Source organism: Callorhinus ursinus, unplaced genomic scaffold (genome assembly GCF_003265705.2).
Source record: "Callorhinus ursinus isolate GAN/ISIS: 27379988/994484 unplaced genomic scaffold, GSC_fseal_2.0 scaffold31, whole genome shotgun sequence".
Classification (NCBI taxonomy): Eukaryota; Metazoa; Chordata; class Mammalia; order Carnivora; family Otariidae; genus Callorhinus; species Callorhinus ursinus.
The window spans coordinates 8,969,662-8,993,634 of NW_027397093.1; the positions used below are offsets into that span (position 1 = coordinate 8,969,662).

Genomic DNA, 23,973 nt, shown 5'->3' on the forward strand with positions numbered 1-23,973 from the left:
TCTAATTCTTAAGGGCCTTTGTTCAGGAACATCTGGGTTGAAACTACTGTAGTTAACAGATGATGCTAGCAGTAAAAAAAAAAAATAGGCATTATATAATGTCATTGTCAAATTTGGTAGACCTCTACTTAATAATTATCAAGAAAGCAATCTAACTTGTTATTACAACAGTTTTATTGCAGATTGCTGGTTTAAGACCTTTTTGTGACAAGTGGCATTTTTTTCTGGAAAAAAGTCATTTCTGTTCCCCTGTAATTATTTTCACAACCAGCAACGACTTCCTGCTTTGGACATATTGGGACATTTTATTTTAGAAACCAAGAATTAAATTGCTGCTGTTTATCACACTGCAAAGGCTTTCTTGGTTCTTTCTTACACCCTCCCTCACCCTAAGCTCCTTTCTTATCCCTCCCCAGTCCTATATATGTGGAGGCACTGAGTAAAGCCCTAAGAAGGACTCTAAGAGCTGTATGAACAAAGCCCATTTTGCTTTACCAAAAACAATGGTGTTGATGATACAAGTAAATATTTCATCTCAGGACATCAGTTCTGAGTAGTTGGAAAACAGGTTCTGGGGAGTGAACCCCTTGTAACAGGAGCTGTGGAGAGTCCCAAAGACAAACTGCTGTTTGGATCTTAGAATTGCATTTGCATTTTGGCATATTGATTTGAGGCAAACGTTAGATTCCCAAAGCGTATCACCACTATTATTCCTTTCGACATCCTTTTTTTCCAATCTCTCTGCTTCTCATGAACAAGTTCAGAGGCATCTTGTTTCATGATTTGATGCTCAACTTCCAAGCCTTCTCTGCTTAGACTTTCCTAGTTGACTACTTTATCTCTTAATGTGTGCTCCCAGCAAGTCATGAGATTCTGCCCTCCATTCATTCATACGTTTATTTAATCAACATGTATTGAATGCTTACCCTTTGCACTTTGCAGAATGCCAGGGAGACAAAGCATGCGTCTTGCCACAAAGAAGCTCAACTAGAGGGCAGAGAGATGAGTGAACAAGTGATTATCACACCATACACCAGCGCCCCTATTCACTGGCCGTGGTCTGTTCTTATCTCCTGCTACCTCTGCTGCAGCCTTAAGCCAAGCTCCCTGGACATTGGCTAACTCTCTGGCAGGATCTAACAGAAAACTGGGATTTTATTTTTAATTTTTAAAAATTTATTTGTGTTTTTAAAGATTTTATTTATTTATTTGACAGAGAGAGAGAGATACAGCAAGGGAGGGGACACAAGCAGGGGGAGCGGGAGAGGGAGAAGCAGGCTTCCTGTCGAGCAGGGAGCCCGATTCGGGGCTCTATCCCAGGACCCCGGGATTATGACCCGAGCTGAAGGCAGACCCTTAATGACTGAGCCATCCAGGTGCCCCGAAAACTGTGATTTTTAGAAGGGGGGGACATAGTGCAAGATCTGTGTTTTGTAGACCTGCAGAAGGTACTTGTTATGGCAGAGATCAAAAACTTAGGTGCCTCTTTGGGGCGAGCCACAAAGAGTGAAGGCTGAAGAGATAGGCTACCTGGGGAGCGCTGGGGACTGTAGCATATTGGAGAGCATGTGTCCCATCCAGAAGGGTCAGTGCTTCAAAGCTCCAGTCCCTTTAAGCCAAACAGAATATGGCTCCAGTGTGGCTATTTGTGATTTATCAAGGAAAGCTGAAAGGCTAGTTTTTATATGAAATCACCTGTTAGGGCACCTGGGTGGCTCAGATGGTTAAGTGTCTGCCTTCAGCTCAGGTCATGATCCCAGGGTCCTGGGATCGAGTCCCGCATCAGGCTCCCTTCTCCTTGGGAGCCTGCTTCTCCCTCTGCCTCTCTCTCTCTCTCTCTCTGTCTCTCATGAATAAATAAATTAAAAAAAAAATGAAATCACCTGTTAGTATCAAATTCTGGGTCTTTAAAAATGCTGTACTGGCCAAGCCTCCATGCTGGGCTTCTGGCCACCACCTCATTTCCTTTGTTCTTCTAAGAAGCATTTGTGCAGCACACTGCACTGAGATTTGATTTCCACTTTTGGCCTTTCTTCCCAAAGGCCATTTGACCTGGAGTGAGTTGCCCCTCTTTGGACCTGAGTTTGTCATCTCTATGAGAAGTACAGCCCCAACAAGTCTTGAAGGGCCTGAATCTGATAATCCATGGTTGTGGCACTGTTTGCATATAATTGCTTTGTGGACATCACTCTGTCCCTCTCCTCTCCACCCCTTTGGCCAGTGAGGAAAGGCTAGCTTTGGGTCAAAGCGTTTCTTAAAAAGAGGCTTTTATAAAGCAGTGTAGAATCATCTTAGATATGGATTTGGAAGTTATGAAAGAGGACTCAGATCTCCTTGTCCACCGTGCTAGCTAAGGAATGTGCACGAGGCTGTGTAGATTTTATTGACTTTCCTGCATTAGAAAGCTGCTCTCTTTTTATATCAAGTTGGTAAATGGCATCAAAGTACCTAGGAAGACATAATTCACCATTACTATGGACTACTTCTTTGCTTCTACCAACAGGATCAGGTCATTAAAAGCAGTTAAGATCCATGATCCCATGAACCACAGAGTCCCAAATCAGAGTGGCCAATCACTCATGGGATATCAGCATATTGGCCTCTTCATGATCTGTGCTAAATTAAGATCGGCCTTCTCCTTGAGATTTTGGCATTTAGTTGCTATTTACATTAGAAAGTAGTTACCTAATCTGGTAATTTGGTTCAACAAATATTGCATAAGCCATCTGATATTTTAAACAATTTAAGCTCCAGGAGTAACAGCCCCATAAAGGGTGCGTGTTAACAGTGCTTTATGGAACATAAATTAAAAAAGAGCATTTTTCCAGCTGTAGTTGGATACTTGGGTTGGTGTTTCAGCAGACTGCATAATCAGCACAAAGCCCAGGTCATTAGAGTCGGCTGGCAGGAATCAGCAAACCTGCAAATCACCAGGAGAGCCCAAATACGCCTAGATGAAGTGGTCCTTTGAAATCTCACTGTCTGTTGAAAGCAATACAGGAGACCATGACCTCACATGTAGGTGTGAGCAATTGGTCTTATTTCCCCTGGAGAGTATGAGGCCTTCACCAACCCCATTGCTTTTCTATTTGCAACCAGCTAAAGGCCTCCCATTTCACTTAGAATAAACTGCAGACTGGCAGACTGGTTGCTGTAGCTGGCAGTCTTCACAAACTTGCTCCTGCCTAGCTCCCTGCCCTTATCACTGTCACTTGTGACTTTGCTCACTCGGCTGCAGTCTAGTTGCCCTTGTTGCTGATCTTCAGACACCCCGAGTTCCTCCCTGCCTCGGGACTCTTGCACTTGTTGCTTCCACTCCCTGGAAAGATTTCTCGCCAGATCCTTTCATTGCCTGCCTCTCCTCCTCACCTCCTGTGCTCTAGCTTTACTTTCTCAGAACGGTCCTCTTGGACCATTGCAGATAACACCCCTTCCTAGTTACTCTGTTTTGTTTGGTTGGTTTTTTTGTTTTTTTGTTTTTGTTTGTTTGTTTGTTTTATTGGAGTATAGTTGACACACAATGCTACATTAGTTTTAGGTGCACAACATAATGATTGGACGATTCTGTATGTTATACTGTGTTCACTACAGGTGGAGCTTCCGTCTGTCATCACACATTGCTGTGACAATACCATTGAGTATACTCCCTATGCTGCCTTTCATCCCCAGCCTCATTCAGTCCATAGCTAGAAGCCTGGACCTCCCACTCCCCTTCACCCATGTTGTGCATCACCCTACCCTCTCCCCTCTGGCAACCATCAGTGTGTTTTCCATATTTATGGGTCTTCCCAGTTACTCTGTGTCCTCTTAGGTTGTTTTGTTTTCTGCATAGTGCTTTTCCTCATCTGGAAATTTATTATTTATTCATTTGCATATTTACTTATTATCTATCTCTCCCACTACAAAATAGGCTTCCCTGGAGTTAAAGATGTATATCCTGCCAGATACTAGCTGGAGATCTTGGGCAAGTTACGTGGGCTTTCTGAGCCTCAGGTTCGTCACCTGTAATATACAGATAGCTGTAGAAGTTGGAATACCTGGGGCCCACTCTCCCTCTCGGGGATATTGTGGGGAGTAAATGAGAGCACCAGGAATGGCCCCGCCTTGTGACCCAGTGTATCCTCCCCCTTACAGAGCTGCAGCTCAATGACCAGCTCACTTCTCAACCTGTCAGTCGGCCAGTGTTTCATCATCCAAAAGGTCCTTAAAACATATGCTCATTATAGAAACTTGTCATATGTGATGTAATTCTTTTGTGCGTGTGCTTTTATTTCTATGAGTATATAAATATATGTTTTCACCTAATTGTATCGTTATTTACATGTTTGTATCTTCATATTATTTGTTAATCTTGTACCTTGAATATTCTCCAAAAAGTCATTTTGAATGCTAAAACTATATTATACCATGCTTTAACTTAACCATTGCTTTATTATTGGACGTTTAGGTTGCCTTTTTTTTTTCCTCTGGATAAATATTACTACCTTGAACATCTTTATGCATGAATACCTCACTGGACCTTTTATTAGTTTCTTAGAACCCCAGTAAGTGGAAATCACACATTTTTTGAGCTTCCTTGTGTCTGTGGTTCCCTGTGCAGCCCTATGGGGATTCCACATAAGTCCCAAACTCTTAAAGAAGCCACAGTGGTTGAAGAGATGACGTTCAGGCACAGACTGCAATGGGGAGCAACCACAGCCAGTTTGCAGTTGAGGAAGAGCTGAAGGAGGTTGTGGCAGACAAGGGCGCTGGAGGAGTTCTGGGAACGGAAAGCCAGAAGGTGGGGGGGAGGTGCCGTAGAAGAGCTGCACAGAAGGCTGGATTTGGCGGGGGTTTGGGAGGGAGGGTCAGGAGAAGAGAAGGCATTTGGGGTAGGAATTGCCTCCATGAAGGCATGGAGTCAGGAGCAAGCCAGCCTGAGAGCACTGGGCAGATGAGGTGAGGCAGCTCGGATGGGGCCAGGAGTGACGGTGCCCACAGTCATGTGCTGGGCAGTTACACAGAGGCTAAGGATTATTACCATCATTCCGAGCACACAGGGGTCTGCTCGGAACCACAATATGAGCCATTTGTACAAAAGACTGAGATGGAATCCAAATAACAGGTCCAGCTGCTCCAAATACCTCCCTCCCTCTGCAGTTAACATTTTACTACCTGACCGAGTAACTAATGAATCTGGCCCAGCATAAATCCCCAGGCACAAATCCCTGCTTGGGGTCTGTGTCTAGACATCCAGACCTGAGTGCAATTTGCACTTTGAACATTCAGCGCCTTATCACTTGCAAGAAATCAGGTTTAATGGGGAAGATAGGGAGGTGTCGTTCCCACCCCCTCCCTTTGGCACAGTGACTGTGGAGTAAGGGTCTCCGGGATAATGAGCGCATCAGGCGATGGAGAGGTCGTAATCGTGTTTGTTATGTGGCTCTGGCCATTCAGAAGCACTGACGGGGAGGTTTCTCCATCTCATTGCAGGCTGTGTTTTGTGAAGCTCAAGCTCCTAATGATAGCCATTGAGTACAAGTCCGCCAACCGAGAGAGCCGGTAAGTTCGCCACAGCCCAGCGGCCGGCTGACGTTTACGAGATGGTGAGAGTGCTTTCGGAGAGCTCGGTCCACCCACTTCTTTCTTACACGTTATTGACGTGCTTGGACCCCTGATGTGACACATCTCTGACCCTCGGGCACATCTCAGAGCATGCCCAACCGCCACTTCTATCGCAGACCCACCTGCCATCCCAAGCCCCACTGGGCATTCAGAAAGTGTTTCTCCAGAGGACAGTGATGAGGCATCCAGATCTCCACCTGATTGGGCCAACTTACACTTTTCACCCTCTCTGCACAAAACCAGGAACAGGCCCTGTCCTCAAACCCCTGTTTACTGTCGTGAGCACGAAGCAGGTGGATTCTGGCCTCCTTCACAGCAGGGATGGGGCAGGGCCATGATGGGACACACCAGCTCTCTTGATAGCCAAATTACAAGCAGCCTATTGTGTACCATATGTGCTTTTCCCGGTGCAACCGAAATCCAGGTGGCAGAATATCAGCTTCATGTAAATTAGCCAGGAGAGCGGGGCTCAGAGGCAGGAGCCCTCTTTATTTATTTATTTTGCACTTAATTATGTACAGATCAGACTGATGAGGGACTGGGTCAGGTTGAAATAGATAATAGCCCAGTCAATATATGAGTTCACACTGGAAGAAGGAAGCATCCCATTAACAGGGGAGTTTGTTGATGCAGGACTGTATGCATTACAGATAAAATAAAGATAATTTTTTTGCTCCCCAATTTTTATCAATGGCTTTGGAAGAAAGAGCTCATTGAGAACTGCCTGGGCTTTTGTCCTCTAAGATGACATGGTGGGTTTGTTCCTAGCTATAGTAAATAAGTCTTCCAGTGGCATAGTGTGGGGTACAGATCCTCTCCAACGTGTGCCTTAATATGTTGAGTGCAGGGCAAGACTAGAAGGTACCTGCTATCACCATTTAAGGAGTTTTCATTATCTGGATGAATAACTCAATGAAGCCAGACTTCCAAACATACAGTCTGCTTCTCTGACAAAACGAAACAAAAAACAAACAAAACCAAACCAAACAAAACCAGAAGACACTGGATTGTGAGCAAGTCAATCCAATGTTCTCTGTTACCTTAACCACCAGATCAGATTGCTCACAAAGTCAATCTGATCAAAGGCTAAGCTATTTGGAAAATCCAAATCAACCGAGAGGAAATAAAAATGGTAGATTTGGTGGCCACGTGTAAAACATGGCCATAGCAGTTAATAATTATGTATAGATACAGTTTTCTTTTTTGTGTTGGCAAAGTGAAGAATATTATGCGCAAAAAGTGGGAGCCAGAGTCCTGGCTCTTTGCTGTTCAACAGAGAAAGTGGGGGTTTCTGGGATTACTGCTTTCCCAGATGGTGGCCAGTAGTCACCTGTGCCTGTGGAGGGGGAAACAAGTATCCTGGGTTTTTGCCAATGATATTCTTCATGTTGCCACATCAGTAAATCTGTGTAATTCAGTCTTCTCTCTTTATCACTTTTGTGCATCTTTCAGAAAATTGTCATGGTGTGGGTGGTGCTAATGCCAAATAGCGCCTCTTGACCATCCTGGTATAATTTCATGGCAGGAGTCTGCCCCCTGAACCTTGACCAGTCATCTCCCACCTGCCACCTTTTGGTCACAAGGAGGGAGAGAAAAAGCCTGTTAATGGTTCAGTGTGAATCTGCTGTCACTATTCTAAGAAAAATAATTAAGAGCCTTCCCTGAAGACAAGTCTTTTCTTTGATGGATCCTCCAATTAACTCACAAATCTGAGATGTTTTCAACAAAGCCGTATTTGTAGATACAGATTTTTAGATTTTTTTTTTCCTTTCAGAAAAGAGCGAAAAGGACTTGTTTGGCTTTGTTTTTGGCTTTCTGTGTGCCGTTGCCAACTTTAATCCCCTCATGTGGCTTGGTCTCAGTGTGGAAGCACATTGGTTCTTGTGGAAAAAGGTGTGTTGGAGGGAATGTGGATCATGCCTCTGAGAAAACACCAAACTTCTCAAACACAATATCCATACTAAATAAGAATTGAGTTTTTGACCCTTCCCGAGATAAGAATTTTGATTTTTTTCCTTCATTAAAGAATTTCCCATTTCCTTCCCTCTCCCATTTTCTAAGTGGCTGGGTGTTAGGATTCGGAGAACCCAGCCTCTCCTTTCCCAACCCCTTGCCCCCAGCCTGTGTTGAACTACCTCCTCTGTTGTTTTACCCCATGATGCTGTTTTTCCATGCTCTGCTGAAAAACCTTGTTTTCACATGCATCCTTCAAATAATTTGAAACAAAGGTTTTGTTCCTTCTTTCCTTCTGGTGTCAGTCAATTTATTATCAAATTGTTTGATTTTAAATTCTTTTCTTGTCGTTTTGCAGAAGCCGAAAGCGGTATGCACTCTTCGTTAACCTTCCTCCCAACCCCCACCCACTATCTTCACTGCTAACCACAGGACTAACCATTTGCCAAGAATTCAGGAAGATAGAGATTATATATATGTATACACATACATATAATCTCATTCCCTTGTCTATATATATATATATGTTTATTTATTTATTTATAGTTAAACCCCTCTCCAACTAGAGCACAGAAAAATTGAAAGTAGCATATTGCTTTTCTTGTTCAGTTGGTTGATTCTTTTGGATGACGCACTAACTTCTTTGCAGGAGACCTAAAAACCCAACAGGTACAATTCCTGTGTTCAGTCATGGCACCGATGATGGGAACCAGAGCCATCAATGTTGGGAAGGAGGATGCTCCTCTCCAGCCCCTGGTGTCTGTTTCTGTCTTGTGCTGATGTGTCTCGGTGTCCACCAGGCTCCGTGGTGCCGTCTGTCTGCATACCACATCCACATTCCCAGTGACTTCCTCCCCCCCCCCATGTCCGGTTTCCTGTTTATAGAGCAGGATTTGTGTCCTTTTATCCACAAAACAGAGACCAAGCTCAACTAACACTCAACTTTTTTTTTTCCTTACACTTATTTTGTTGATAACATTTTGCATATTTTATTTCTTGGGCAGTACTCGGTACAGACTTAGAACACTGCTACCAAAGTGCCCGATTATCACATTTGGTTTAGTGAATGAGTACTGTTTATTGAGATGAACTCATGGCTTTATTTTTTTCCCGATTGTGTTTGGGCACATTTCTTAATGTGAAGTTTCTCCGCTTTCACCATGTGACATCACCCTGTTTTGCTCTGATTTCTGTTGCATGAAGCATGACCAAATCCTCATCGATAGCATTTTCTTTTAACTTTTTTGGTTAATATTTCCAGTGTAGTTTTTCAATAATGTGTTCTCTAAAACAATACTGTTGAAAACATACTATTGAGATGCCTTTGTGTTCATCTTCTCAAGAGTTGTTTCTCTCCGTGGTTGGAATCACTGTCACGTGTTCGTGTTTGTAACTCTGTGTGTGTGTGTGTGTGTGTGTGTGTGTGTGTGTGTGTGTGTGTTTGTGTGTGGTGGGGGTATTTGTCTGGAACTCTTTCCAAAGTCCAATTTCTTCTGTGATTTTTGGACTAGATGTGTGACAAAAGAGGTGGCTTCCTGTCAGTTTGGAATTATTGATATGATCCAACTGCGAGAAGTTACTGCAACACTTTGCATCTTCGAAGGTCCACAGTGGTTGCACCTCTGCTGTTGGCTTTTGGCCTTTGAGTCTTTTTATCTTGTGATGGAGGCATGTTGTGATGTAGCATGACTTGTCATAAAGCGTACCACAAAGTGACATGGCTTGCTCCCAGAGCCAAATAGCCGCCATTGTCCTTCCCAAATGAGCCATCTCTTCCCCATCCCCTATGGCTACCGTTTTCTTTATGTGTCAAATGTATTTTTAAATGCCAGTTCTAAACTCATTGTGATGGGTTCGGGTAAAACAATTCCTTGCCCATATCATTGGCGGACCGCAGTGGCCGGCATTTGAGTCTGACCAACTGGGAGCAATCTTTACTATGCTGTCTCTGTGTGAGCGAACTGGCTTCAAGTATATTGAAGCATGGAATACACACTGTGTCTCCTACATATATTCTCTAAGTAAAAGTGTGTGTGTCTAGTTGTGTGGGACTCCAGCAGCATATATTTGAAAGCCCAGAAAAAATTGAAAAGTTCCAGAAAGGCAATTAGATTTGAGATTTGGGGTTTCTGTAGGCTGTGCCCTCACACAGCCCATAAACCGCAGGGCGGTTGTGCTCCTGAGAGGGGAGACAATTGGCTCAAAGTCCCACCCAATAGCAATCATATATGACCATGGGTGGTCAAAGAGGCCACTCCCCAGTGGCGTGATTCATCTGGGCATGGCATGAACTGAAGTCTTAGGTGGTTCTTATTCCCTTGCTCTAGTTAATGAAGTCCCATTAGCTTGCTAGACACAGATATAATTATCATGTTATCAAGTACAAACTCTATTCTCATGTGACTGATAATTTTGTAATGGTTCAGGGAATGGTACATTACACCTACCAAAAATGGAAGGGGGGGGGAGGAGAAATACACACCCGTCATATTTACCCATAATGGGTAAAGGATTCCTTTAAAAAATATGATTCGGTTGAACTATTCATCATTGGTTGTCTCCAAAAACAGCAAACAAGTAAAATTTATGATGATCGAAGAAGGAATAAGTAGATGTTTCCTAGTTGTTATGCATAAGTGGTTGAGAAAAGGAATAAATCATTTTGCCCCATCAAGCCCCAAATCTCCAACTTGAATAAAGTTCAGCAAGACATACACAATTAAATGCATTGTAGCTTGAGGCCTGGACCTCCCCTCCCGGAGGAACCTGACAGGGACATTTCTCTGTTGAACTGAGCCCTGCTAGCGAGTTCTATGTTCTGGTATTTTAGTTTGGAAACCTATTTCAACTCTAAGTGAGTGATGCTTTCAATATTGAAATCAATGCTCCTACTCTGCAAGTGGCTAGCTGTTTATGTATTTGTATATTTACATTTTTGTACTTAGTGCATCTGGGAGATTGTTAGCTCATTTGCCAACCCCCTAGAAAAGATGTGGTGGCTCCTTTAGTAGTCCTGACTGGTAAGAATTGCTACTCAGTTTTCAAAAGAACAGTTGTGACTACCTTTCTCCTTACTGAAGAGGGAAAGGAACACTTTTGGAGCTGAGACCAGTGATTTATATTTTTCATTCATTCCACAAGTAGTTGAAAAGTGCCTATTGCATACAGGGCTCTAAGCTGGCTACTATGAGAAACTTATTTACAAAAATAAAAAAAATATGATCATGCTTTTCATTCCTCTTTTTCAACTATGCATTCCCCACAGAAAATATGTGTTTCCTTATAGTGGGCAAAAAGCCAAAGAATCAGTCTAGATACAAAAGTAGTCTGAGAGCCAAAGAAAAAGAGAGAGCAAGAATCCTCTGGGAAGGAGCTACATAAGCCCTTTGCCTCCAGCTGCCACTGAATGTTTTCTGTTGAAATTAGCAAGGTCATAGAAGAAAGAGGGTAATTTACATGTTCCTTGAGATGAGGGAAAGTCCATCTCTGCCAAGATGTCTCTATTGGAATTCTGCTAATTGATATATGGACTTTTTCTTAGAGATTTTCTTGATTCTTCACATGACACATCTTGGAAGTTTATCTCTCTGATAAGCTAGTGAATTAGACAAAATTGGAACCAAGGACTGATTTAATGTGATGCCCAGGGAGGGAGACTTCTGGCAGTCACAAGAGCAAAACAAACAATGTTGGATATTCTTTTAAGAGATCAAAGACCTTTGAAAAGATTTACATATTCCCAGTAGGAGGTCAATAACCCACTCTGAGGGTAGTAGGCACTTCGCTGGGAAAAAAATTACTTCTGTCTAGGATCCTTATGTTTTTTATATTTTCAGAAAGAGGAGGATTAACATTTTATTTAAATTTTCTAGCTTTGGAGTGTGGATAGAAGACTTAATGTCTACAGTATTGGAGAGAGTAACACATTTCCCCAGAGTCTTTGAAACCTTGTACCCTTACATAGGGAATTATATGCAGTGGGCTCTGGAATCAGGGGCACATGTTTCTCTAACCAAATCCTTAAATATATGAGTGGAATCCAGCACAGTGAAGATTCTTATGTATCTAGATTTCTTCATTGTTCTCAAGATCTAGGCGGGTTCTTTCAATTCCCACCCAGAAGGCTGCCTTCACCTGATCTGGATAGCTGCTAATGTGAGCCTACAGCCTCACACATCATGTAAAGAGATGATTTAAAGCTTCCTACCCCTCATTAAGCCCTCTCCAAAAGAGAACCAGAAGGCACTGTGGAATCACACGGGCAGTGATGTCCTTGGAAGTGCATAAGGTTTGAGGAACAGATAGACACTCCACTCTGCAGGCAAAAGCCAGTCCAAATTAGCCCATCTCCAGATGTTATAGAGGGATGTAATGTTTTGGATACTGCAGTCAGTAAAAAGGTCTTTCAAATGCCAATAGGGGGACTCCTGGTAATTTATTAGCACCAAGGACAAAATGGGGAGCTGAGGCCACGTGAGACATTGTTTGCTTCTCATTTAGTTGTTTTAATAACCATGCTTACTATTAATAGTGAGCATGCATTAAGGACCTACTATGTGGCAGTCACTCAGCACATGGCATGTACTTTAATTCTCTTAGTAACACCGTAAGCTAGAGATTATTCACTCCATTTCACGGAGGAGGAGAATGAGGCTGAGTGGCATCCACTTGCCCCAGGCCAGGGTCTGAACTCCTAGGCCTGACACGTACACCTGCTCGCTTAACCAGCGCTTAACCAGATTTGAACACAAATCTGCCTTCCATCAGTGCCCCAGATCTTTCCTCGCCACCACACTACCTTGACTAAAGCAGGCTTGCAGGCTGTAATAAATGATCTCAACCTGCAGTCTCTGGAATGACAATCCCAATTCTCATTGTATAAGCCAATTCTTGTTCACTGTTGATAAAGAACAGAGGAAATGAAAAGAAACTTCTCATTGATAGGAAGCTTGCTATCACTGTCGTCCTCCCGTGACACAGTGGGCTTGATCACTGGAGTGCAATTAATGAAGCACATAATGTAAAAAAGGATTCTGTGCAAGGCTTGTTTTGCACATATATGTCACCAAGACATTGATGAGTGTCAAATTTCCCCTTTTGAATTGCATCGTTGAAATCATGATAGGATTTTTTTTAACTCAGAAGCTTTTTTTTACACTCTTATATAAATACATATCAAAATGTAGATTTTTCCAGCTTTCAGGAATTAGCTTCTTTAGACACCAAACCTATCCAGAATTTTTCATGTATGTCCTTGTATACCATTCTGGAATATACAGTTCTTTACCCTGTAACTTCATCTCATTTTGAACAGGATATTTTGATAAGGAGCCCTGTGTTCCATTCCATGGGGCCAGCTAAAGAAAATCTGATAATTCCATTGAAAACGAAATATGCTTTTGGCTTTTTTTTTCTTGCAGTAATAAATAATAAGAGTAACAATAACCAATATGCATTGAGCCTTCGGTGCATCATCTTGCTTAACGCTCTGAAGAAAGACTATGATTATCATCCTCATTGTAGATGAGGATATTGAGTTTGAGGAAGATTTAGTAATTTGCCCAAAAGCCAGACAGCTACTAAATGGTGATGCTGGAATTTGGGTGCAATTTCTGATCGCAGAGCCAGGGCATACAAGTACTGCCTTACAGCAAAGGGGGTAAGAAAGTGCAAAATCCAGCATTCTGCCCTTCTACGACATCACATTTAATTGGCTTTGAAAAAGGAGTCCATCTAAGCTGTCTAAGCTCTGACCCTTTCCCCTCATGATCGTGAGAAGTCAGAAGGCTGTTAAACCAATGTAAAGAATTGTCAGGGGGGTAATTAGGAGGTGCCTGCCCAGTGCCGGTGCCTGTTGCAGGCTGTTGCTATTGGTGTGGTCTGCTGCTTCCTGATTTGTGAAGAATCTCATTGTAGCCTGTGGTTCCAGGGCAGAACAGACCAATCATCATGGTCCCTGCCTATTATTTAGTGTTAATAACAGTGATGACACAGGATTGGTTTCCTTCTGTCAGGTCTCGTTATGGGTAATAGTGGATGTTCTTGCGACCACAAACAATTATTTTGCCATAATGCTCCACTCTGAGTCCTCCCGGCAGAACAAAAGCTCACCTGGGTTCTTCCTGTATTGCTGCAGATGCATGACTCTGTTGGCCGCAGCACTTTCCTGGAGTGGTTTTGCCAGCAGTAAAAAATTACATGTTAATTACCATCCTCCATTTTGATTGTCTTAGACAGTTGAGGACTTCCTTTAGCCTGATTCCAAACATCTATTACCTTGAAGTCGGCTTTTCAGATCAGAGAATAGCTTTGTTGTATCTATTCCTGCACTCACAGTACCCAAATTCCCTGTCCATTAAGCCCAAAACCTCTCAGTCTCTTTATAATACATTCCTGCATTCTGTTCTTGATCTGCAGAAAATTAAACTTGTTTGTTTCACCCATTTATTAGATTAGGATACATGTATCTCTTTTGTCAGTCCAAGCACAACTTGGTCAGCTAATCTATTTATAACACTTTGAAATAGGACGGTGTATATTTGGGTCCATACTTCCCTGCAAGGGGAAGGTTTTTGTTTGTTTGTTTGTTTTTCGGGATGATTTGCATTTGTTTTATAATTACAGTTTGCCCCAATCAGGATGTACCAGACACACACTTCATTCAAACACTCCCATGCATTTTGGTAAAAGCAGACTGGAATCATTTCCAACTGCTGGCATTTTTCTCTTTCACTGTTTGGGTAGGTCCAATTTGTTCTACATAGGCTGCACACGGAGTCCACTTACATGTCTTTACCAACGTCATGCAGATGTGATGTTTGTTTCTGCATTAGTTACAGGTGTCGTGTACCATTCCCTGCAGTAATACATGTATATGTGTATGTTTCTGGATGCATATAGGGGTCCCATTAATGCTCTGTCATCTAACAGAAAATTGTTATAGCAGTAGCTTTATTAGACCAATCACATTCGATGTTGACCATTAACAGAAGTTTCCAAAGGGCTACATATCATATCAGAAGCCCATGATGGCTACCCCATTATATACCCCTGGCCCTGAAACCTAGATGTGCTTTGACTTCTGCAACTGGGAGTATGCCAACCTGGGAACTGAGCAGCAGAGCTTTATGATGGCCTTATCCGCTTAAATGTCTGGGACTGTGGACATCAAGCTCTACACAACATCTTTGGGAAAAGCATTAGACTAGTGGGCCCCCTATAAAATTAACAGTACAGTGTAGCCTTCAAGGTTTTATTCAGAACATGACCTCACAAATGTGCCTTCTTTGTTTGTTTTTGTTCACTGAGCAGTATATTAATTAATCCTGGAAACCATCTTAAGATCCAAGAAGGTACTTTAGGATTTTTCATCGCAAGTGATGCCAAAGAAGTTAAAAGGTAAGAGTTCATATTTATCTGCCTTCCTTTCTGGCACAGCCATAGTCAAGATGACTCACCATAATGGGCATGCTTTCAATATGTATAGAGCCCTAACCCCAAAACTTCTTAACATGTCCATGGGTATCAGTGATGCCAAGTCTTGGGAAAAAGAGACTATGCTTTCAAATGCTTCCATGAACTCCTCTTCACATAGTTGATTCCACATCTTTGAATTAGAGTAATAATATTTTAGAACTAGGAGGGCCTAGTTAACTGCTCCTTCATTTTCCAAGGGAGGAAACTGAGTTCCAGAGAACTGAAGCAATTGTTCAGGGTCATCCTGATTCTTGATGACTGAGAACAACATAACACAGGACAACTGGTTCCTTGTCTAGTACTTTTGACCCAATATCCAGGCAAATTTACTCGAGTATTATCAGCTTTCTAATCTAAGTTCCAAATGGAATCTCAAAAGGTTTGGATTAATTTCAGATGAAATATTCAGTTAGCTATATTTCCATTTGTGGCCTTCTAGGTAAGTAGTTGAAGTTGTCAGATTCAATTCTTAAGCCTCTGTAGGTACAGCCCAGGATTTCATTGACCTCAACGTTTTATGACACTTTTATTAGTATCCTTAAACCTGTTTAAGCAGCCTAGGAATCACAGGGCTCTTTGGAGAACGCCATAGAATATTGTTATATTTGAGTCTATCCTATGAACTCTGAAAAACTTATTAGCAGAAAATGTGGCTCCAGCAGTCCGACAGGTCACTCACTTTAACAATGATGTTACTTAGAATATTTCAAATAAATGATTAATTGTGAAAGGCCTATAATTATTTTTTGGAAGCCTATTGTTTTCATGTAATGAGTTCCCACTCAAGGCCAGGCCTGTGCTAAGGGTTCTATGTTCATTATTGCCAGTCCCCAGAATAACCTCATAAGGTGAGTCTTCTGAAACCCTTGGGGCTTTGGTTTCCTCATCTGTAAGGTTGAGATAAATGATTTGTCCGAGGTTAGACAGCACATAAGCAAGTGGCACAGCCCGGATTGGAAATGGTCTTTCCTTTTTCCCAAACCCACATTTTCTACCAAATTTAATGATACTAGCAAATTCTTAGGTAGAGTTTCATCGGTGCCAGCCCTGCTCTAAGTACCAGGTGCCATGAACTCACGCCATCCTCTCAACAACCCTGGGAGATAGGTAGCCTTACTATTTTTATTTTCCACATGAGGAGACTGAGGTGCAGATTGGCGAACTAATTTGCCCAAAGCCCCACTGCTAAGGAGTAGTAAAGCCAGGATCCAAAACCAGGAAGTCCAGTGCCAGGGCTTACCTTCTTAATTTTTGCCAAGAGGTGAGCCTGATGAGCTGAGCACAGAACTAGGATATTTGACGGCTGATGCCTATTACTTTTTTCCTCTTCATCCACTTCTGCAAACTAGCCATACTAGTTATAAAAGCTTTTAGGGGGGAAAAAAGTTGGTGGAGAAGCAAAAAAACACAGAAAAACAAAAAGAAAAAAACAACAAAAAAGAAAAATTCTTTAAACTGAGCTAATGGCTTAAATTTACTTCTACAAATTGGGAAAGAACTGCCATTATTCAGATGGGGACAGGAAAACCTTCTAATCCAGTTCATGGATCCTGACTGTTCTTCAGTAGTACCTTGAGAACTGGGTTCACCTGAGCAGAAAGTGGGGGTGAATGGGACTGAGGCCCCCCCCCGCAGGTCCCCTGGAATAGAAGGTTATGCTCACATACAGACTGCGAGACACACAAGCAGCATCTCAACACCATGTATGGGGGTGGGGGAGGGGGGCGTGCTGGGGAGCACAGCAGTGCTGTAGATCACGTGTACCTCCCAGATAGCAAATATAACACGAAGCTCCCATTTGTGTAATTCTATTTCCTATTGCATCTCTCGCTAATGAATGTCACAAATACCAGGCAGTCCAAAAAACAAATTACCTCCTGTATTAGGGAGTGCAATATGTCTCATTTCAGTGCTTTATGGTATTCACAAATACATGCTGACACAATCAGCTACAACACAAGCCTGTAATTTTCCATAGTGTGTGATGTGTCTGAGCAAATGCTGTCAGTTAGGGGATTTCAAATAGATGAAGACTGCAGAAAACCACAGAAAAGGCCTTGGAGATTTGAATGAAACTAAACAAGTTTTGTAAAAATGGAAAAGTTGATTATGATGATCCAGGATTGAGTTTGTACCCTCTCCTACAAACAAGCAACCAAAGAAGTTAATGGATTTTAGCTCACAGAAACTTTCAGATGCAGTGTTTTAGGAAAAGAGGAGTGAAACCATCCATTCCAGTCTCAGAAAGGTCACTTTGGGATGAACATTCGATCATTTGTCCCCTATTCCTTGCCACCAAATATTTTCCTTTTCAAATGACCTTGGCCCATAGTTTTTGATGTAGGAATCACAAAATGGTACCCCATTGACTCAGTTTGGCTTGCAGACAGAATTTGTTTGATTCACAATTTTAACAAATAAATGAGTTGCCAAGAGGAAGACATCATCAACTTTTATTTAAAAATTCCTGTTCCTGGTTTCTCTTGAAAAACTTGGCAGATCTAGCATTCCTGGGCAGCATTCTCACACTCATTCATCCATCAAATGTCTGCAGGTCACTCACTTTATAGAACACTCCATACCAGGTGCCAGGGAAGCAGTGGTGAACAACGAAGTCCTGGCTCTCAGGGGCTCATGTTCTAGGGAGGAGAGAATGGCAGTTTTGTTTATTTATGGTACATTAATCAAAGAATTAATGCAACTGGGGCACTGATTTAGATTGTGAGGGCTGCTCTGAAGGGGAGCCACATTTGAGCACAGATGGAGGTGACGGGAAAGAGTCTGTCATACAAAGATTGGAAGGGAAGAGGAGACAGGTGGGGACAGTGTTGTGTGCAGGGAGCCAAGGGAAGGAAAGTGTGTCTGACAGAGTAGTGTGGGGAGATGAGGTAAGAGAGGAAGGCAGGGCTGGCTCTCATAGGCCTTGATACAAGGGTTGGGTTGTTATAAAATGGAGTCATTGATGGTTTTAAGCTGGGGTTGATGTAGTCTGATTTCCATTACTGAAAGGTCTTTCCCTTCCATTATAAAGAATGAGATGTAGTGCCACAGGAGAGGGGGCCCAGAGACAGGGAGACTGCCTAGTGTAGGTGAGGGAGAATAACGTAGGCTAGGCTGGTGAGTGGAGGTGCAGACAAAGAAGACTGATTCAGAATATATTTTACTAGAGAGTCTATAGGGCCCACTGGTGGACTGCATATAAGAAGTTGGTGGGGGAGAAGGAATCAAGAATGGAGCCTAGATTTGGAGCTTATGTAATTGGGTGGTTGTTGGCTCCCCACCTTACTGAGATGGGGAAAGCTGGAAGAAGAGCAAGTTTGGGGTGTAGGAAATTAAGAATTCTATTTGGCTATGTTAAGTAGGAGATATGTACAAAACATGCACATAGAGAAGTCATAAAGGCAGTTAGAGCTAAGATTCTGGAGTCTGGGGGGAAAGATGGGAGCTGGAGGTGTCAGTTTGGGTGCTGTATCAGGGAGGATCCTGGCCAGAAACAGATGACACACCTAAGTGAGAAAAGAGAGGAGAGTTTTATGAAGGGACCATATAAGGTTGTGGGCAGAGAGTTAAGGAAAACCAACAAGGGATGGCAAAACACCCCAGAGCTAGAGACAGAGGGGAGCCATTCTCAGCCCTGAATCTACAGAGTCAAGGGGAAGGAGAGCTATCAGAACCTGGAGAGAGAGGTTGTAGTATAGGAAAGGCTGCCTGGCAGGAGCTGGGTGCTCTGTAGTGTGCAGAGGGGGCCACCACCAATTCATGACCCAGCAGGGAGGAACTCTCCTTTCCCATCCTCCAGTCTCCTGCTGGCTCCTCTGATTGGCCGAACACAACAGGAAACCAGAGGACAAAGAGACCCTTTGTCTCTTTGACCGGAAAGACCGGCTTTCCGGGGTATGGATCTGGTCTTCTTGGTGATGCATGTGTCAAGTTCACCAGCCGAGGGCCACTTGGTGAAGGGGTGGGGTGAACAGGAGAGGAAGTGGGGAGAAGAGCAGAGAGGGTTGAGGTGGAAGGAGGGGATATGCAGTAGGCCTGAGGGGTGTGAAAAGTCCTCTGGAATCCATGGCCATGGATTTGAAGTGAGATCAGTCAGCACAGTTGTGTTTCCTTTACTGAGCTCAGCTGCTCAGGTGCAGGTGTGCGGTAAGGTGGGGGCTTTGCCAGGTGAGCATGAGAGAGGCAGAGATGGGTGGGGAAGAACATGATGCTTGCAAAGAAGTGCCACTTGGCAAAACTCAGCTGGCAAAACTTAGATACTGTGCTCCCTCTGGGTGGGAAATGTGTCTCCAGGACTGAAGACCAGAGACCCCACCCCCACCCCCGCTCCCTGGCCCCATCTCACTCACTATCTTTACCTTTATTTTCAGAATCTAGCTTTAATTCATGAAGTAATCCACTTGATCTTCTCAACAGTCACTCAGACTCATCACTGTTCCATCATCTCTTTATTAGAGATTTCTTTAAGACCTTGAGCTCTGGGAGTAGGCTGTGTGGACTTGAATCCTGGCTCTGCATGACCACGGGCAGGTCATGTAACCTCCCTGTGCTTCAGTTTCCTTATCTGTAAAACAGAGATAATAATCATTACTCCTTCAAAGGGTTGAGGATCAAATTCATTAATACTTATAAAGTGCTTAGAATAGCACCTGGCCTATAGTCTGTGCTCTATAAATGTTCCCTGTTATTGTTGTCATTATTATTATGTGTAGGAGCATCAGGTGGGGGAGAAAATGGCCAAAGGAAGTGGAAACAAAATGGCTTCCTCCATTCCTGTCCTTCCCCTTTCTTAGCCACATTGCCACTCAGGGCAAACAATCAGCTACCTTCCTTCCTTCCTTCCTTCCTTCCTTCCTTCCTTCCTTCCTTCCTTCCTTCCTTCCTTTCTTTCTTTCCTTCTTCCTTCCTTCCTTCCTTCCTTCCTTCCTTCCTTCCTTCCTTCCTTCCTTCCTTCCTTCCTTCCTCTTTCTTCAAGATGGATGAACACTGGCATTTAAAGAAATAGTGAATGAGCTGTTAGGGCACAAAGAGCATTGGGCTTGGATTTAGAAGTCCCAGCCAAGCCCAGCACAGGATGACTTTTGGCAGGTTGTTGACAACCTCCTCAATTTGCAGATAAGGACACTAAGTCCTGGGGACCTCCAAGATCTCTTCCAGATCCCAAAGTCTTAACATTGGTTTCCACCTGGCGCCAATCACATGTGCAAGTCCCGTGAAAACATAAAAAGGAATCTAGGAATAGAATGGTCAAGAATTATGTTTCTTTCTTTGTAGTCTTGGTCAAGGGAAGACCACGTTTATCCCTGACATTCAATTTCATGTTGGGAGTGGTGAAGCCAAGGATTTTGTTAGTCCCCATATCCAGAGCTTGTAAGGTTGTTCCAGTGAATTTTATCCCAGTAATCTCCTGTGCTGAAAGGATATAGGCCTCCAGTGCTGTTCTTCTAGGTCCTATGCATTCTGTGCTTGAATGATCTTGTTTTGTCTCATCCAGAGTATCTTTGACACAGCCAGTGTGCTTGGTAATCACAGCTTGACACTTAAGGTCAGTCGAGGGGATTTTCTTATTGGTTGTTTCCACTGGGTGCCCAACCCTAGAGTGCCCTCTCCCCACCCCCGTTGCAGTGCTCAGCTGAGCTGTGCTTTTACCATGAGAAGAAAACCTCCATTTATTACATGATCTCAAGGCTGGAGAGTATGGGAGTTGGTCCTTCTAGTTTGGGAGCAACTATGGGCTATGCTATGAAATGCCAGAAGAAATTTGACAGAGGACCCCTTTGACTCACCACTTTTGTCTTTCCCTGTCCACCTTCCTCCTTAACCTCTCTCATTTTGAAAAGAAATGGGCTTTCTGAGTGACAAGGCTAATGTTTTTATTTGACGGTGGAACTTTATCCTTGGGGCCCCTTCGACAAATATCTGACCAGACGGCAAGCGTTTCGGAGATGGATTCAACTTCCCCACCAAGGGCCCGGGACTGGTTGCCAGCGTGTTCTGATGAGCAGCAATGAATGCCGTGCTCAAAAATGAAAGATGAGCCAGCAGACCCAGGGTGTCCCATCAGCAGCCATTCCCCCAGTTCCTCTTAAAAGGAAAGTGTATTAAAAGAAGCATAAACTCAAATTGCAGAATCCTAGGTTTGAAATAAAAGGTCTTGCAACAAACATTCCCGTCTGTAAATGTCTAAACCTTTCAAAAGATGAAAGGAAATTAGTGTTGGCATGTTTCATTAATTTGGCACCACGGTGGAGGAAATGTGGTGCTTGTTTCATTCGGGTGGATTATGAAATGTGTCAGTTTTTCCATTCTCTTTCTCCAGGGCATTTTTTTACTGCAAGGCCTGTCACGATGACATCACAGATCCCAAAAGAATAAAAAAATGCGGCTGCAAACGGCGTAAGTAGTGTTTCTTTCCCCCTCCCCCCCTTTCCTTTCCCCAAATTCGTTTCCCTTCTCCTTTTCCTATTAAAGAAACACTAAACATCAAGAGGTTTCTTGACTATGTTTGTTTCACCCAGCAGTTTAAAGAGACATGAAAAAATGCCTGTCCTTGCTTTATTAGAGTAGAGGATGAAAAATCCCCACCATCAGCACCTTTGAATGAACCTAGTGCCTAATCCCCACCTCCAGACCCTGAAGGGATGCCAAGGTGGTTGTGTCCACTTGAAAGTAGTCAGTACGGTGCATGAGAAGGAGGACAGCTAAGACCACGGAGGAGGGAGTATTTTTGCAAAGTGATTTCCGGTGGATATGGGACCACCAAGTGTGAAGATGGCTGTACTAGGGCTGAAAGGGAAACTGAGTCTGAGGGTGCTGTCTCCCAAACGGGCGCTGACTCTCTTTCCATTTGGGACTGCTGTAAGGTTTGATACCAAGATCCAGAGCGTTCCCTTGTAGTACCCTCAGACTGGCCCAGGAAGAGAACGTGGCCATCACCAGTCAGTTTTATTTGCCATTGCTCCAATAACCAACCTCAAACACCTTTGCTCCTTGGGATAGACTAGATCAGGCTCAGTAGCTTCTGGCATATCCTGTCTCAAATCTCTTCCAAAGCAGCTTGCTAATGGGACCTCTTGAGAAAGATTTGGTAAGTCAGGAACTTTGGATCATGAGCTCCCGAGAAACCAGGACTTAAAGTTGGGCGTGCCTCGAGGAGGCCATGCCACTTGGAGTAATTATGTTGCATTGCCTAATAGAAGTTGTTCATGACCTTCAAAGAAAACAGTAACAATGATGCCTTCCTTCCTATGGCGATTTAGTATTTTCAGAGCTCCTTATTCATGATCATTATTTTGTTTGATCCTCACCGTAACCCTGGGTAATTGTCAGGGGATGTTATTAATTCCATTTTACAAAAAGAGGAAACCAAGGCTCCAAGTTTAGTGGGAAGATGAGATTGCTAAGAGTCACAGAGACCTAACAGACAAGGGTCCAGGCTCACCCAAAGGCCTTCCCGTGTTGTGCTCTCAGTGCTCTAATCATTTTTGCAAGAGAGAAGGGCAAGGCAATGATCTTGGTTCTGAAGAGTAGAAACATAGTTATGAAAGATTGTCCTATAAAAAGCAGAAACCAGATAGAAGAGCACTATTCCTGGGATATGCCAACCAAAGCAAGGGCTTTTTTCACTGCATTCCTAAAGGGGGACACAGTTATGTAAAACCAGTAAGATATAAATATCACTCTGCTGGAGCACAAAGACACTCGATCTCTTAGGCAAATACCCATGGGAGCCCTCTTGGTCCAGAGCAGTTTCTGTAGAAATCCTCGGCAGCTGGTTCCCAAGTTTGAGGCAGCTTAGGCCCATTGTTATGCTTTCTCCACTGACTCAACACACATGTCCCCGTTTCCCCCAGCTCTGACACCTTACTAAGATGAGTATTTATTGAGCTTTCAGTCAAAGAGATGCTAAGCTCTTGAGGTCTAAGAATTCTCTGATTCTGACAACCTAAGGGGAGCATCTAAGGGGGTGTAAGGCCCAGAACAAAGCCACTTCCAATCTCCTGGACTCATTGACACGAAAGGCCCTCCTTACGAGGCCGTCTACTCCAGCACTGCTTAGTTGGCTGTGAACACGGAAATAGCTCGGATAACGAGGCACCCGCCAGATCATATCCATCAGAGGAGCATAGTATCCCAAGGTGGAAGTAAACGAGAGTAACAGATACAAAAGGGTCAACTCCTTTGTAAGGAAACTCTCGTAATGAAGGGGGGTGGGAAATGCAGGAGAGTGTCGAGACCAATTATCCATGACCCAGTATCTGCCAAAGAACCTGGTCCCATGGAGTACTACAGAAATTCACTTATTGATTAGCCATCCACATATTTCTGAGTACTTTCTTTGTGCCAGGTGGATTCTTGGTGCCAGGGATGGAGGGGTGAACAAGATAACCTTGCTGTTCTTCTGAAGTCTTCACTTTAGTGAATGGAGACAAACAATGATCATAGAAACTATTAAATGCAGATAGATTCAAATGCCATGAAGAGAGAGGAGACTGCCTGCGGGTATGGGGAACTTGTCAGGATGCTGCTTTAGGCAGAAAGGTCTGGAAGGCCTCCCTTGGAAGGTGACATTGAAGCTGAGACTTTGTCCAGGCTGGTAGAAGAGCAAGGGCAAAGGTCAAGAGGCAGGAATAAGTTTGAAGTGTTGGATGGAAGGAAGGAAGGAAGTCCAGAGGGGCTGGTGGGACTGGGGAAAGAGTGGAATGAAATGAGGTCATAGAGGAAGGCAGAGGCCATGTTGAGAAACCTGGGTTTTAGTCCTATAATTGATACAGCTATTAGGGGATTTGAGCAAGGACATAACATCCTCAATTCCTGTATTAGATGACCTCCGTGATGACTGGACAGAGAACAGACTCTAGGAAGGCAAGGGTAGAAGGCAGAATGAGGGAGAGAAAGTGTATCTGACCCCTGCTCTGATACTGGAATGTTCCTCGTAGG

General features: G+C 43.4%; 1 protein-coding gene across 14 annotated transcripts in view; it reads left to right on the top strand.

The window, feature by feature from the left end:
* Positions 1–23,973, top strand: part of KCNMA1 (potassium calcium-activated channel subfamily M alpha 1) — a 746,792-nt gene that overhangs the window by 594,905 nt on the left and 127,914 nt on the right. For 12 of the 14 annotated variants that reach the window (XM_073878759.1, XM_073878761.1, XM_073878751.1 and 9 more), the window contains exons 16-18: positions 5,473–5,541; positions 14,869–14,955; positions 21,353–21,429. In XM_073878759.1, the coding sequence (XP_073734860.1) occupies positions 5,473–5,541; positions 14,869–14,955; positions 21,353–21,429 (233 nt within the window). Of the gene's footprint in view, positions 1–5,472; positions 5,542–14,868; positions 14,956–21,352; positions 21,439–23,973 lie in introns of all 14 variants that reach the window. The other 2 variants (XR_012374213.1, XM_073878757.1) reach the window with 1 other exon arrangement.